This window comes from Sapajus apella, unplaced genomic scaffold, assembly GCF_009761245.1.
Source record: "Sapajus apella isolate SASKATOON/1434 unplaced genomic scaffold, GSC_monkey_1.0 scaffold30, whole genome shotgun sequence".
NCBI lineage: Eukaryota > Metazoa > Chordata > Mammalia > Primates > Cebidae > Sapajus > Sapajus apella.
In genome coordinates, this window is record NW_022436970.1 from 1,021,774 (window position 1) to 1,039,190 (window position 17,417).

The following is a 17,417-nucleotide window of genomic DNA, read 5'->3' on the forward strand; positions in this document are numbered from 1 at the left end:
AATGAGTCAGGTGTGGTGGTGGGCACCTATAATCCCAGCTATGTGGGAGTGTGAGGTAGGAGAATTGCTTGAACCTGGGAGGCAGAGGCTGCAGTGAGCAGAGATCATGACACTGCACTCCAGCCTAGGTGACAGAGCAAGATTCCATCTCAAAAAATAAAAAAGAAAGAAAGAAAGAAAAGAAAAGAAAAAGGAAGAAAGAAAGAAAAAAACAACACTGGCTTGGGTTGAGCTACATACAGAGAATCTAAGACAACACTGAGAAGTGCCGTCACATTACTGTAGAGAGTCTGTCACAAGCCAAGAAGTTTCCATGAGAGGTGAGACGGACACACATCTATTTCTGTGACATAATTGCTGAATAGTCAGTAATCATTTGCTGAATTTTGGAATATACAAACAGAGTACAATGGAAACAAATACATCTTCCTGGTCTAACTGTTTAACCAACAGGCCAGCTGGATAATGTACAGTATCTGGGTTGTCAGTTTATTTAGGAAGATAAAACCCTCACTGGGAACATTATAAATAGACACAACTAAAGAACACAAAATTGAATTAGAGGTAGTAGTACCATTGACACCTTGACTTTGTGATAAGAATGGGCACTTAATTAGGTATGAGCAGAGCCCAGAGCCATATGAAGCAAAAGATCTGAGAACAATGCCAACCCTAAAACAATCTCTTCAATTAAAACACATTACAGATGAACAATAATTAAAGCAGTAAGCTATTGGAGCCAAAATAGGCTGATTTGCTGTTGGAACGGTTTCAATAAGAATTTAGTCCAGAACAAAAAGGCATTTCAAGTTCACTCACTAGCTAGTAAGTTCCAGAGAGCAGGGCTCATGTCTACTTTCTTCAGCACTGCTTTCCAGAATTTAGTGCCTATATCCTAGTAACCACTCAGTAATTAAGTGTAGAAGTAATTACATAATTCATGATGTGGAAAAATGAAAAATGAAAGCTTAAAAATGAGAATACAATAGATAGGCATAGTGCAGTGCCATATATATTCTATAGTTAATATGTATACACAGGTATATAACAGGCACACAGATTCCCACAAAACACATATATACCCAACCGTGCTGAGTTGGTACCCACGGATGGTACTTTTATCTGTGATTTTCTTGTTCTATTTGTATATCCATGTGTCCTAACTTATATGGAATGAATGAATGTCAGTTACATAAAAAGTGTAAGAAATAGGCTGGGTGTGGTGGCTCATGTCTGTAATCCCCAGTACTTTGGAAGGGAGAGTTGGGCAAATCACCTGAGGTCAGGAGTTTGAGACCAGCCTGGTCAGTATGGTGAAATCCTGTCTCTACTAAAAATACAAAAGTTATCCAGGTGACATAGCGTGCGCCTGTAATCCCAGCTACTCAGGAGGCTGAGGCAAGAGAATCACTTGAATCAGGGAGGCAGAGGTTGCAGTGAGCCAAGATCATGCCACTGCACTCCAGCCTGAGCGACAGAGTGAGGCACTGTCTCAAGTATATTGCTACATGTAATAATACAAGAAAAAATATTTCATCAAGTAACATTTGCCTCTAAGTAAGAAAGGGAGTGAAGAAATGTCTTTAGAGAACATTTCATAGGAAGCTCCACTGCGACATGAATCACATAATCCAAAGGTCCCCTGATATAAATTATCCAGCTATTACTGGGCACTTGGGTGAACACTAGTTTTGAGCCAATTATTCCACAATCAAGGCATTTTTAGCTGCACAGAGCTGACAGCAGTGTGTTAATCAGTCCCATACAACCTGAAGAGGGTGAGAATCTAACAAGAGTGTGAGGTTCAATGAGGTCTATCCTCAAAACCAAAGAACAGTTGTCCCCCAGGAAAATAGAAATGGAAAATGAGGCTAAAAAAATTTAGATGTAAAAAACTGTTCTTATGATTTTTTATCTTCTTTTTGGGGAAAGCAGAAAGAACATGGTAGTGGAAGGAACAGTTCCAAAAGATGATAAGGCCTCCAGTGGGAAGTTAGGGCATCTCCACAGTCCATAGGACTGGACAACATTTACGTTGCTAGGTGACAATGAGCAGAAAATCAAAGTACTGAGGGACAGAGTAGAACAGGTTACCAGCTCCAGGCAGTGGGTGATGCACCATTTGACAGGGACAGAAGCAGAGACACAGCAAGAAACGGAGCTGAAGTGGAGTTGCTGTGGGGTCTTCAGAGGAGCTCCAGCCTTGGCAGCGGCTTCACTGCACTTCCCGCAAGGCAGGGGCATTGCCAGCCGAGGACGGCAGCTGAGTGCCAGCAAGGGGGTTGATATGGTTTTGGTCTGTGTCCCCACCCAAATTGCACCTTGAATTGTGATCATCTTCACGTGTCAAGGGCAGGGCCAGGTGGAGATAGTTGAATCATGGCAGCCGTTTCCCCCATACTGTTCTCATGATAGCGAGTGAGTTCTCACGAGATCTGATGGTTTTATAAGCTTCTGGCATTTCCGCTGCTGACACTTCTTTTGCCTGCTGCCAATGTAAGCCACGGTTTCCACATTCCGTCATGCCATGATTGTGAAGCCTCCCCAGCGTGTGAACTGTGAGTCCACAAACCTCTTTTTCTTTACAAATTACCCAGTCTCGGGTTTGTCTTTATTAGCAGCATGAGAGCAGACTAATACAGGAGTCCTGAGGAAAGGGGGTCTGAGTGGGAGGGAGGAAAAGCATATCTTATCCTAGGACATTAGAATGTATTGTGCTCAGTTTGAAAACACTGAAAAGCAAGGCCATTACAACAGGCTTCTAGAAGTGGGTAAGCCTGGAGGCAAAGGTTGGAGGCCAGGATGGATATGAATGAAGAAAGGAGAAAAGAGGACATCCCAAACCAGGAAAGGATCATGTGTGGGAACAAAGGCAGGATACAGGAAGACTGGCCATCTGGCTAGAGTGGAATTTCCACAAGAGTGGACTTGAGTAAGCTTCTGATTCAAGTCTGTATCAAGAGAGGTTATCATCTGTCTCTCCATTACAGTAAGTATTCTGGAAAATTTAAGCGAACTTTTCATAGTCATTTAATTACATTAATAATATTTAACATTAATAATGCTAGTAATTTAATAACATGATAAAATCTTTTAAACACTTCATAATTTAGCAATCATTAAATTGTCACTCCTTTTTTCCATAGCCCTAATTTCTTATGCATGGGAGATGCACATACACACACTCACAAAATGACACTTGGATGCACACAGACACACGCACATATACTTAGACAGACACAGCATACACAGTCACACAGACACTGGCATGCCTGCTCCCAAACAGACATACTCAGTGTTATACAGGCTTACAGTTGCACACTTGCATACACAGGCTCACTGATAGTGACACCCTCACGCACACAGATACATATACACACACCACTCACACCCTCATAACAAAATGTAAGACAGATTCCCTCCTTACCTGGGCTTCGAGTATGTTAACTTTTTCTTTGAGATTTTCAATTCTTTTGTCTTGTTCTTTTAAATTATTTTTTAATCCTTCCATCTGTGAATTAGAAAACACAATAGGAAAAATCTTGTCAGACCACAGGAAATAGTTACTTAAGTCAGAAATTGTATGGATGTCTGAGGTCAGAAGATATTCATCAAATTAAAAAAAAATTAAATCCCAAAGCATTAGCAGACTCAGCAGGCAACAGAAAATACCAGGCCAAATTGACACCTGGGGCTGAAAGCCCTCAGCTGGTGCTGTTATTCACTTTAATCTTTAGATAACCTGTTTAAACCAAGTTCAGCAGGAGTGCGTCCTGTGAAAGTAGCCCTGGCTGTCCTTCTGCATCTCAGCAACTTAATGTTCTCATCCTGCAGATGCAGCTGCTGGTGGACAGGATGAAGACTGCTGCCAGGTGTGCAGAGGCTCCCTGAAGTAGAGACTTGTCAATCAGCAACATGATAAGGTGAGCCTGCTTTGCCAAGAGGCAATGTGGAATTGTGAGGTGGGGTGATGAGATTCAAAATGGTGCAAGAAGAGAAGGGACATGGATTCTAAAACAACTTTGCCACCACTAGCTGTCATTAAACTGCTCTGTAAAAAGAGGATGTGGAGTGGCCCCCAAAGTCCCTCCTGGCTCTCAAATTACACTACTCAATTATCTGGCTTTTTAGTGAGGTCATAGCTAAGCAAGCACAAATGCTATATTTATGTCAGGAAAGCTCTGGAGTTATTTGGGAGGACTTCTAATTGGCAGTATAATAATTGAATAGAAGTCTGATTTTAAATTTTGAAACAGATACCCAAAAGCAGATCAATGCATATATATATACACACACACTTTTAAGTTCTGGGGTACATGTGCAGATCTTGCAGGTTTGTTACATGCCTTGGTTGTTTGCTGCCTCCATCCCCCTGTCACCTACATTAGGTATTTCTCTGAATGTCATCCCTCCCCAATCTCCCCACCCCTTGCTATCCCTCCCCTAGCCCCCTAGTCCCCAACAGACCCCAGTGTGTTATGCTCCCCTCCCTGTGTCCATGTGTTCTCATTGTTCAACACCTGCCTATAAGTGAGAACATGCGGTGTTTGGTTTTCTGTTCTTGTGTTTGCTGAGAATGATGGTTTCCAGATTCATCCATGTCCCTGCAAAGGACATGAATTCATCATTTTTTATGGCTGCATAGTATTCCATGGTATATACGTGCCATATTTTCTTTATCCAGTCTATCCTTGATGGGCATTTGCATTGGTTCCAAGTCTTTGCTATTGTAAATAGTGCCACAATGAATACAACATGTGCATGTGTCTTTGTAATAGAATGATTTATAATCCTTTGAGTATATACCCAATAATGGGATTGCTGGGTCAAACAGTACTTCTATTTCTAGATCCTTGAGGAATTGCCACACTGTTTTCCACAATGGTTGCACTAATTTACACTCCCACCAACAGTGTAAAAGCATTCCTATTTCTCCACATCTTCCCCAGCATACCTTGAAGTAGATTTTAAATACACGCTTCATCATCTAGCTGGCTGCTACCACAATCCCATCTGCTTTGCCACCTGTCAGGCTGCTCTCAGAGAAGAAGGGCCAGGCTACACACCTAACCTAAAACACCTCCTAAATAAATCATGAGGTTATGAAAACAGATCATTTTATGCTCAAGGAAGGGCTCAATCTCCTGATCTATAAATTTGTCTAAAGACCAGTATACATTATTTGGCTCAAAAGACTTTTAGAAAATCACTGAAACATAAATAAAAAAAAATAAAAAAAAACAGTTACACGTGATTTTCCAAGCTATCTTCATTGAGAACATTACAGGTGTTGGTGTTACAAACAAGAGAGGGCATTGAAAACGGAGCCATATTGGATGAGAAACAAAAAAGGATATGTCAGTAGGGAGAGAAATCTCATTGCTTCTAAAGTCCAGGCAAGCCACTTGTATTTGGGCTCCACACTGTAAACATACCATCTCCCGGAGAAATATACTAGATTAATATACTAGAAATATACTACATTAACCTGACCTCCTGGATGACACTGCGCAGATTCTGATGCTGAGAGTGAATCACAAACTGCAGATGAGAGATCTGCTCCTGAAGAATGGAAATCTCCATCTGAAGATCCTGGCATCTGGGAATGCAAAGGAAAAAAGAGTTAGAGAAAATGATTGGCTTACATGTTCCATAGCTCGCCCTTATTGCTAGGCCTCCTACACATTTCACTGCTACTGGGGATCCGGTGGGTAAGACCCCAGAGCCCCATTATGCCACACAGGACACTGAAGATAAATAGCTATGAAGCAGGCTCTGATTTGCTTGGACATAAACTTGAATGAGAATATCAATTCATGTCAAAAGCTACTCTCTAGCCATCTGTGACTCCTCCAGCAGGTAGTGGGATCAAGTTGTGTTCCATAGGATAAATTGCCTTGCCTGAGCACCCACAGACCTGGCCCCTATCAAACTTCACAGGCAATTACATGGCAATAGCAGAGTCAGAACATGGGAGCAGAAATGGAGATTTTATATATGAATATATTTTTTAGAAACCAATTTCTAATGATTCAGGCTTAGTATATGTTGTGGCTTGTCTGTCTTTGTCTGCTTTATTTTTTGGCTTCCTACTTTTGGTAATACTATGAATCAGTAGGGAAAGGGAAAAAAGAGAAGAAAGGAAGAAATTAAATTTTAGCAAGTATTTTTGAGTCCACATCAACCATTATGAAAAAAAGAATAAGTCAATTTTGAATTTAGATTATTTATACTTTCCCAAAGCTCCATCCAGGTAACTGGAATTGATTGTGCTCTTTTGGCTGTTTCCCTTCTTGCCAATGTTATTAGAGTTATGAAGCCACACGCATTGTGGCAACTGTGTGCTACTGTGTTTTAGATGATAATGAGAAACATGTGATTATCATACCTACACAACTAAATCTCACTGCAAAATTTCATTTCCCTCCTCTTGATTAACACTATAAGCAATTATCAAATTAAGGAGAGCTATGAAAGAAATGCAGACTGTTAACGCAGGCTAAAGGAAGATCACTAGTTCAACTGTGCCAATATTTTATCTACTGTTTATAACACAGTCATTTAAAGTACCCCGTAGCTGGCAGAAAGCCTTACCCTGGTCTTTCTCTCTTGCAGAGGGGCAGTGGGGAATCTGAACCAACTAAATGAGCAAGGAGTCCCTTGTTTTTCTTTCCATCGTCCACAGTAGGAAGTGTTTGAAAAGAGAAGCTGGATGCCTGATTCAGATGAAAAAGCTTTGTGCACATGTAATTTGAACTTACAATGGCAGCAATACTCAGCCCTCACAGCATTTCCAAATCAAGTTCAGAAAATGGCTGCATCAGCACCAGCCTGTATTCACATTAGATTTCAATTGTCCCTAGACTTGAGGTTCAGAGGCTTCTTGAGGCACAAGAGACTGAGGAAATTTCAGGACCCCCAGCAGGTGAGGCTCTACACCCTAAGGATGCTGCAGGAAAATGGAAGAGGCTTCCAAGGAGATACCAGACTTTGGATGTCTGCAAACATTCCAAAAAGAGAGTGAGAAGGCTTACTGCCTACAGAGAATCTTCAGGGGCAGGATGTCTTCAGAAGTCCAGGAAGATTGGGTGTGTGCAAGGGACAGGGCTGAGAAATCTGCAGATGTTGCTCAGAACCCTTGGAGGGTAGAATTGCTGCGAACATGCAGAGGATGGGGTAACTGAGGAGCCTCAGAAGGAAACCTCAGTTACTAGGAAAAGATGACTTGAGGATATAAAGATGAAAACAGCCCAGGTGTAGTGGTTCACGCCTGTAATTCAAGCACTTTGGGAGGCCAGGGCAGGAGGATCAGTTGAGGCCAGGAGTTCAAGACCAGCCTGGCCAACATGGCGAAACCCCATCTCTATTAAAAATACAAAAATTAGGCCGGGTGAAATAGCTCACACCTGTAATCCCAACACTATGGGAGGCCAAGGTGGGCAGATCACTTGGGGTCATGAGTTCGAGACCAGCCTGGCCAACATGGTGAGACCCTGTCTCTACTAAAAATACAAAAATTAGCTGGGCTTGGTGGCATGTTCCTGTAATCCCAGCTACTCAGGAGGCTGAGGTACAAGAATCGCTTGAACCCAGAAGGCGGAGGTTGCAGTGATGTGAGATTGCACTATTGCAATCCAGCCTGGGCAGCAGAGCAAGACTCTGTCTCAAAAACAGAAAAAGGGAAAAAAAAAACAAGGTCAAAACACAGAGGGCAAACAGGAATTGAATTCATAGCTGGTGCTGAAGTTCACAGTTGCTCCAGCAAGGAAAGTAAAAGAAAAGAAGAAGAAAAAAAAAAAAAGAAAAGAAAGAAAGAGCAGCTATGACCCACTTGATGGTCAGACTCAGAACTTTCCTGGGAAGAAATGAGAAAGAGCTTAAGAGATGCCTTGCAGAGGCAAGCAAGCTGGCTTTGAATATGCACAAAATATAAAAATACTGTAAGCTGTTAAAGGTACGTATTTAAAATGGTTCTCTTCGTGTCCCATAACCTGGAAACTTGTAACCAATGGAAAAAAAATGGCTTTAGGCAAGGGGAACAGAGGTTGTTATTTGTCTATCAAAAATACCAAGCTCAGAAAACTTTCCAATGTATTCCTTGAAAGATGGAAGAAAAATATTTTTAGAAGCACTCTTGAAAACACAGGCTTTGGGCTTCACTTATCTCCACTAATACTCTAAAACAGTGACCAAAGGACATTGCATAAAATCTCTATTAGGGTTGTTCAATAAATATGAAGCCTAGTAATCCATTTAAGACCTTTAAATGTAAAAATATATCTAAGTAAGCTGCCACTTGATCTTCTTTTGAGATTTGTTATTTATCTTTCTGACTCTCCTGCCTTAGCCTCCTGAGTAGCTGAGATTATAGGCATCCACCACCATGCCCAGCTAATTTTTGTAATTTTAGTGGAAACAGAGTTTCACCATGTTGGCCAGGCTGGTCTCAAACTCCTGACCTCAAGTGATCTGCCCACCTCAGCCTCCCAAAGTGCTGTGATTACAGGCGTGAACCACTGCACTCAACCCAGTCTTAATAAAGAGATACACAAGCAGAACTGGAGGAAGAAAACATAAGGAAGGGCCAAGCCTAAGAAAAGGAGGCAAATGTCTGTATCCAGGATTCACACTCTGCTTTCCAATGTCTCAATATAATTTTTGACCATGTTTTCCTCTGCAATGCAATGAATACAAATATAAAGCAAATGTTGGAATTAAAGCAGAATTGAAAAGTTTTGGCTTCTAAGAAATGTAGAAGACGTTCTCTTTCCCATTCTTCCCACTAAGTACAACTCAAAGCCCTGGATATTGTATATGAAAAAACACAAGGGCCGGGCGTGGTGGCTCAAGCCTGTAATCCTAGCCCTTTGGGAGGCTGAGGCGGGTGGATCACGAGGTCAAGAGATCGAGACCATCCTGGTCAACATGGTGAAACCCCGTCTCTACTAAAAATACAAAAAATTAGCTGGGCATGGTGGCACGTGCCTGTAATCCCAGCCACTCAGGAGGCTGAGGCAGGAGAATTGCCTGAACCCAGGAGGCGGAGGTTGCGGTAAGCCGAGATCATGCCATTGCACTCCAGCCTGGGTAACAAGAGCGAAATTCCATCTCAAAAAAAAAAAAAAAAAAAAAAAAAAAAAAAAAAAAAAAAAAAAAAAACAAGAAGACTCAGTGGAAAGAAGCCAGGCTGGCTCCGGAAACTGGGATCCAGGAAATGACACAATGGTTAATCCCCTGGGTTTTCTTTTTATCTCACACATCCCAGACTTGGGGTGGAAAAAAACCAGCAGCCTGGAATGCCAATGGGGGCAACCAGAAAAGCCCCAACCAAAAGAGAAGAGACTCTCTGCCCTACCCTTCAGAGGAAGGGAATTTAGTGTTCTCTCTCAATTCATCGCTGAAGGAGGGGGAAGAGACTATTTCTGGTTCTCTTCCTGTTAGATTCCTTAGTATTCAAGAACGGGAGTCAATCCTAACTTTAACTGCAGAAATGTGAAAAGAAATGACTTTGGCTCTAATTAGCAACATGGGATGATCATGGAAGAAGCACTTGACAGGAATCCCACCCTCAATTTCTCTACTACCCAAGGTCTCCCAAACGCTTGGTGGAAAGAAACTGAGTTTATGGAGAATTGTCCCTCCCTCCATTCCTCAGGATACCCAAGAATCTTTCTTTGGGTCAACTTGCACCATAGAGGATGGCATTATTGGACTTTTTCACAGCGACTTCTGTTCTTCCCTGTACAATGGCTTTGACTGGATTGTGTTGGCATCATGCTCTTCTCTTTTAGATGATATTCTGAGTTATAGCTTTTGTGTTTATTACAAGGGGTCAGTTGAAGACATTATTCAGGGTTCTTTTTATGATCATACCCTGGGCAATTTTCTTTCTGGCCATATAGATATATTAGAAATAACTGAATGATCCCAAAGACCTGATTTGTTTTAATCATGTGGAATTGTGACTCACAAAACTAAATATTTCCTGTTTGGGTTGGCTGCTGGAAAATTTAAAACTGAGTCAGTGGTCTACTGTGAGCAAGTCTGTAGTATCCATGGGCCTAATTTTGTAAACGAACCTTATGGTATACCTATTCTTACATCTCCTTGTCCTTGTCATCTAATTTTTTTCCAATTTAAGTATCATGTTTTATTTTATGTAGCTTTTATAAATAACCTTAAATTTTCTTGAAATTTTCACGAAGGGCATGAATAGCCTGAGCATGGTCATAATTGCATAGCCCAAGAATGTAACATGTTTAAGTCTTTGTAAAGTACATTTATTACCAGGGATTCATGCAGTAAAATGCTTATGAGAACGAAAATTCCAGAAGAAACCAAAAGAGCTAGATGCTTAGACAAAGGAAGTAAATGTAGCAACTGAAGCCATGTTGCAGGCTCCAAGAGGCTACTTCTGGGCACACTACAGATAACTGAGGCATTGGAAATATGAATAACCCTATATAGAACTCCCACAGGAAAGAGAAGATAGTGAGATTAGTGGCATCCTAGACTTCTCTGAAGCTATAAAAGAATATTGCTACCATCTGTGGGGACTCATATTGCCTTCTACTCAGGATCAAATGTTTTTTTTGACTTCTATGAGTGTGAACATCACTGACTATGGGCTCCCAGTGGAATAAAGGGTAACTAGGGACCACAGCCACAAGAACAGAAGGGGTTAGATTCTTACCATTCCCAGACCAGACTAAGCGAAAAACTCAGCCGAGATGTACGTGTAGCCCCGTTCACATTTCAACAAAATTCACGAATGTCTCTTACTATTTGCCATAAAATTCTTCTTCGTTATTATTTCCAGTGGTGGCATCAAAGGGATGCCTTGAGAGAACACTCTCACCCCAAACTACCACCGATAAATGTACAATTTAAGTAACAACCATATGCTTTGACATGCAACCTCAGCTTCGAGGTCTTTCCTCCTCTAAGGAGTTTCCATTCCTAAGCAGCATCTATGTAAATATGGATGGGCCAACACTGTTTATTTTTACAATCCCCTGTATTAGTCTGTTCTCATGCTGCTATAAAAACACACCTGAGAGTGGCTAATTTATAAAGGAAAGGGATTTAGTTGATTCACAGTTCTGCAGGGCTTTGCAAGGCCTCAGGAAACTCCTAGTCATGATGGAAGAGGAAGCAAATATGTCCTTCTTCACATAGCAAGCCAAAACCACACAGCAAGGAGAAGTGCCAGGCAAAGGGGAAAAAGCACCTAATAAAACCATCAGATCTTGTGAGAACTCAAGAGAACAGCAGCACTGGGCTACTGCCCCCATGATTCAGTTACCTCCCACCAGGTCCCTCCCATGACAAGTAGGGATTATGGCAACTACAATCAAGATTCTCATCTTTTTGGGTGGGGACACAGCCAAACCATATCAATGCCAGATGTGCTTTTCCAAAAGGTAACTCTAAAAAAGGACTGCATATTTGTTTGTGATGCGGCAAGGCAGAAGGAAAAGTTGGAAAGCGGCCTTTGCTAATCGTTATTCAGAGGAATTAAGAACCCAGTTTGAGAGATTTTCAGAGGTTTCAGAAATAAAAGACAGATGATCAAAATCCTATACAGCAGAATGAGCACATGCTTTGCTGTGTATGAAAATATAGAAGCCAAAACTCCCAGTTCTACAGCTTCTGAGCGATTGAGCAATCTTGGACAACTCAATTCGAACTTTAGCTTTCTCCTTGAAAGGTGAATGAAAGGATTAAAGTAAAGAAGGTACCTGGGGTTATTCTGAAAACTGCAGAGCATTTGACCAGTGTCAGTTATGAGCAATAGTCATAGAAGTGTGGAGTCAACCTTATTTTTAAGGAAACAAATCTTAACTTTTCTGTCTCTTTTTTATGACCCTATCTATCTAATCTTAACCTAACAGAACCCCTTTTTTTTGTGGTAGCTTAATCAAGTCTCTTTTGCTTCAACCAAAAGAGTCTGATCTCTACTGATTTCATTGTTTTGTCACTTCACAAACTGAATGCTTCTACATAAAGCTCTGAAAAAGTAATAAGTCATCGCAAATACATGTGATATCCACAATCTAAAAAATAATTGCATAAGCCTGGATGTTGAAAAGCCTTTCTAGAAACACCAAACATCCATTTTCCCCAAGAAATTTCTAAAACTTCCTTAGGCGCTTTTGAAGCATTCTTTATAACAACTGCTTATATAGAACAGAAGTGAAAGAATAAATCAAGTTGGTTTTTAAAACAGCTACATTGTTGGCCCAAAGATGAACAATAGCCCTATTACCAATTTTTTAAAAATACATTTTTTAAAGGAAAAAAAAATCAAACTTGGACAGCCTGAACTTTAAATGGAAGACACATTGTACAAATCAGTAGTTCTGCTACATAGAAAAACTCTACTTAAGAAAAAAGCCTATTTAAGAAAAAAAATATTAACTGAAGATTTACTTAGAATTAAGTTATGGATATCCATATGTAATTCCAATATCTAAGGAGACTTTCTGCAGTATTTCCTTCATTCTCTGCAGAAATGTGCAGAGTTATAAAACTATCTTAGAAGTCCCCTCTCTTGGGCTGTATGCTTGCTGCAGGGAAGAAGATAGGAAAATTAATAACTTACTGGTAGCCTAGTACGTGTCAAACATGTGTGTATACTTTTCAGGGTCAGCCCATTACATGTGGTCAAAAATGCGGGAATGCAAGCCAGGCAGAAGGTACAACATATGAGGACAGGTGGGAAGAAAGATAAAAAAAGGAAGGAAACAGCGGGAAGCCTGTAGAGGGGAAATCAAAAGACTTGGAAAGAGGGATGTCTGAGCATCCATCATTGAATAAATGACAACAAGAATTCTGTCCGTAACAGTGTCTGATATCCTAGTGAACAATAGTTCTAGGTTGACAAACTAAGATCTTGAAATTGATTTGACTTTTAGCACTATTATATCATTATATCGGAACATACAATGACTGTGTTGGGCTTAGAATTTAAAAAAATAAAAATCTCAGAAAATGTCTTATGCTTTATTACATGATAATCCAGAGACTTCTAATAGCAACTGAGTGGCACAGCAATTATGGTGGTATCCACAAATCTACCCCCAGCATACTAAGGACTGTGACTGCTTTTAAATTATGAGTATTTATATTTAAGTTTAAAGAACTAAAGATATCGTCCATAGCATTTCCTTCACCCTACCAAATTAAGGAGTATCAGGAAACTATCTTAGAATTCTACCTGTGGCCTGGCCACTGTAATGTCAGCTGTAGAAGAGACTCATTAACAAAGACAGAAGCATTGGAGAATAAAGACTTCTCAAGCATCCTACTTAGCACAAAAAGTAAACCAGGAGGCGCCAGGCTTACTCATTCATTCACTCTTCAGAAGGACTAACCTTCCCACTGGCTTCCCCGCACCCCCAGTGAACTCTGCCCTGTCCACTCCCGACTGCCCGTGATTCCTTTGAGTCTGAGGAAGGGGAAGCACATAACTACATATCTGTTAATCCTAGGAATTCAATCTTCTTCCTGCACTGTCAGTCATCCTATTTCTTTGAGGGATGGAAGGCCTTCTGTTCCCTGGCTGGCATACCAGTGGACAGGAAAGAAATCAGGAACTGCTTTTACTTAACAGGTAGCTTTGCAAACCTTTTTCCATGTGTAGCACTGGATTTGAGTTGCAGTAGCTTGTTTTCCAAAGACAGTTTTTTTTCTAGTAGTGTTCTCTTCTCCTAGGAGAAAATAAGATACAAATTTTGCTAAACTGGATGTGTATGTTTGGTAAGGCAGTCCTCTGTTCAAACTAGAACTATGGTTTGAGCTAAAGAGCTGATTTCACATGTGCTGTTACTCCCCATCTTCAAGGAAATCTGGCCAAGTATTCTCCTGTGTGTTTTACATATAGTTCAACTATAGGCCAAGAATAGTAGTTTTCACTCTCTCACCTGCCTGGAGGACTTTTGCTCCTCCTGCAGGGCATTGCCTGTAGCCTGTTCAGCTCAGCCTCTCCGATTCACCTCTCCCCATCCTGCCCCACATAAACAGCCTGCTCATCCCTTACTAGGCACTGGCTCTCCCACCCTTATACCGCTTCCCTACATTAGGCTGAGTTGGTGGTATCTAAGGACAGTAGATACCCTACCCACTACATGGCATCTGTCAGAGAGTAGTAAATAAACGTATGTTTGATGAAGGATCAAGGCCACAAAGGATACAACTGCTTTCCAATTAGTATACAGGAGAAACTGAGATTGCAATTTTTTGATACTGAGAAAGACTATCTTTTAAAAATGCCCTAATTTGATTATTAAGCCAAACTGTTTCCATCTTAAAGGAAAACAAACCAGACCATAGAAACGAAGCTGAGATGACTGTGTTCATTTTATATTTGATGGCAATTGGCTGAAAACAGGAATTTGGTGCTTTGGCCTGATGATTGAGGTTGCCAAGTTGGAAAGAATCAAGGGAGATTGAAAAGAGGGAGGAATTGGTATTGGCAACATGGATGGAATTGACTGGAAGAGATGTGCTGAAACTATCTACAGTGCTGTTTAAAATTACTTCCTGCGGCAGCATCTGAATGAGTAGTACACAGAGAGGCAGTGCTGTATAGCAGAAACATCACAAAGATGGTCTACAGGGACTTACTGGGTTTCTACATTTTGGCCAAGGTTTTAAACTCTCTGGGCCTTACCACTGTTAAGAAAAATTAACCCAAATTTGGAAATAAAAACAATACACAGCATGCAGTTTTAATGTCATATTGGATAATCATTTAATCATCTGACCCAAGATTTAATTCTCTGAGAATTTCCCTGTGTTTGCTTCTATTATTTATTATTTTATTAGATCCCTGATTCTGTGAAGCTGAATGTAAATTTGTAGATTTCTGTCTGGTAGAAGAGATAATCAGATAATCCCAAAGATTATGGTTTAATTGCCTTAAAGAATATTAACTATTTTTTAAATGTAATCCAGTAATCCTATTCTATTTTCACTTTTTCTCCAAAATGCCTATAAATGGCTAGTTCCTCAAAATATTTTATTTAAACCAGGTTTCTCATCTTACTGTTTCCTTCAATGATCAATGAGTTAGTTGCAACAGTTGCAGGCATTCATTGCACATTCATTTGATTCATACTTTTATCTTCTGAGCATTCCTAAAATGGAGATAATATTACCTATATTGAAATGTTGGGATGACGGAGATAATATATGTAAATGGCATACAGGCTTCCTGGCACATATTTGGACCTCAGTATATAATAATTTGAAGGTACCAGTTACTTCATAGCTGATGTGTTCTGTTATTTTTTTAAAATTATGCTCACTTTTTCCAATTTTTCTTATAGTATTCTCGCCACATAGAAATTGTCCTGGAGTTACCCTCGCTGTGTTCAAATTATTTCTGAGGGATCACAGATACATCTTGCAAGCATATGATGATGCTTGGGTTATCAAAGAAACACACCACAGATAATGTATTTTGAATTTGTCAGGTGAGGGAAAATGGTTCCTAACAACATCAAATAGACTTACTCTTGATTAATGGATTTTCATAAACAGGAGTCAGGGAAACCAGATAGCCGGACACGTAAAAGCTCTCCCTTGGCCAGGCTCTGGCATCTAGGTTGGGTTCTTTTTGCCTCCTCTTTAACAACACAGAAAATCATACCATACCGGATAGCATTTCTCAGGCAATGTCCTCAGGAAAGGGAAAGGGAGTTTGCAGCACCCCACAGTGGGCAACCCACTATTCCCAGAGCCATACCTCGAGACAGCTCCAGGATTCCCTCCCCAGACTGATCCGAGTGGGCACCAATTTAAATCATTGCCAAATGATAACATCTGAATGGTTTGGGAATCAAGTTTATCAGTTTTGTCCAGCGTTAGAGAAGACAGGGGCATAATGGAAAGTGGTATGATCTAGGAAGTGGAAGATTGTGGAATCGTTTCTGGTTTATGCTGTCCTCATTTATAAAATTATCATGAGGAACTAGGTGGTCTCAGGAGTGCCTTTCAGCTCTAAAATTGCAATAGAGCTAAATCGATGACATTAGGAAACAAATATGATGTAACCGAATTGCACTGCTGGCAAACGGAACATATGCTATATTAAAATGCTCTTATTGGGCATTTTTGCTAGCTGATCACTGTGTTTATGGAATTCATTCTCACTGCATTCCTGATTAAAGTGGGACAGATGGTGAAGGTTTTAAGTAATGTGTTCATTACCAGACCTCATACCACTAATGGCTATTTACTGGAGCGGTGGATTGTTCAAGTGAGTAGCAAGAAAATTCTTCTCCAGGGGGTACGCACTACCAGAGCAATATTTATCAACCTTTGTGAGAATGTTCATTTTTAATTTTTACTTTATTTTTGAACTTGTTTTTTCCCTATTAATACAAAAAGGCCAGTACTCCCTCCCTTATTCTGACCCCCACTCCCTACCTGAGACACCCTTCCTCACAGCCTGTCTTCACAGTCTCTCCTTAAACCAAGACGTTGCCAAGCTTTGCTTCTTACAGTTTTATTTATTTGCTTGTTTCACAAATATAAAATATCCTTAAACCAATTTGGTTTTATTTTTTGAGACAGAGTCCTGCTCTATCACTCAGGCTGGAGTGCAGTGGTGTGATCTTGGCTGGCTGCAACCTCCCAGGTTCAAGTGATTCTCATGCCTCAGCCTCCAGAGTACCTGGGACTACAGGCACATGCCACCATGACCAGTAAATTTTTGCATTTTTTAGGAGAGACACAGTTTCACCATGTTGGCCAGGTTAGTCTTGAACTCCTGGCCTCAAGCGATCCTCCTGCCTCAGCCTCCCCAAATGCTGGAATTATAGGCGTGAGCCACCATGCCTGACCTAAACCATTTTTTTTTTAAAGATAAGACTCCTGCACATTTCCCTTCCACATTATCCCCACTTATCTCCACCCTCCAGAGATTCCAGTAGGCTGTATTCTAGGAAGTCACTGAATTATTGTGGAAGGTTTCTGCATGACCTTGCCAAGCCATGGGCATCCTGTCTACTTCCTCTGTCCAAGATCTCCTGGAGACAGCCCACTGTTATGAGTTATTATCAGGGAGGAGTGAGGCCATCACTTCCCAAGAATGTTCTGCAGGATCTGGGCCACTGAACCTTACTCTGGAATACACTCCTCTGCCTTCTACTGGGCTTTCAGCTTCCCTAAAGGACTCATAGAAGGATTAAGAAAGGGAGATCTGGGAAGTTCTTTGAACCTCACACAATCCAGATATACTACATTGTCATCTCCACAAAAAGACTATCTGGTTCATTCACAAATGTATATCCAGCCCGTAGTTCTATGCTGTGGATGGTGGTGTTCAAATATTTGTTTAATGAACAGTGAAGTAAATATACCCCAGACCTCTGAGATGAACTTACATCTAGAACACATTTCCTGGGGTC

At 40.7% G+C, this 17,417-nt stretch overlaps 1 protein-coding gene across 3 annotated transcripts in view; it reads right to left on the reverse strand.

Moving 5' to 3' along the window:
• Nucleotides 1–17,417, reverse strand: part of CCDC68 (coiled-coil domain containing 68) — a 69,828-nt gene that overhangs the window by 24,057 nt on the left and 28,354 nt on the right. For all 3 annotated transcript variants that reach the window (XM_032293571.1, XM_032293569.1, XM_032293568.1), the window contains 3 exons: nt 13,630–13,712; nt 5,494–5,599; nt 3,428–3,511 (listed from right to left, as the gene is read on the reverse strand). In XM_032293571.1, the coding sequence (XP_032149462.1) occupies nt 3,428–3,511; nt 5,494–5,599; nt 13,630–13,712 (273 nt within the window). The remainder of the gene's footprint in view (nt 1–3,427; nt 3,512–5,493; nt 5,600–13,629; nt 13,713–17,417) is intronic.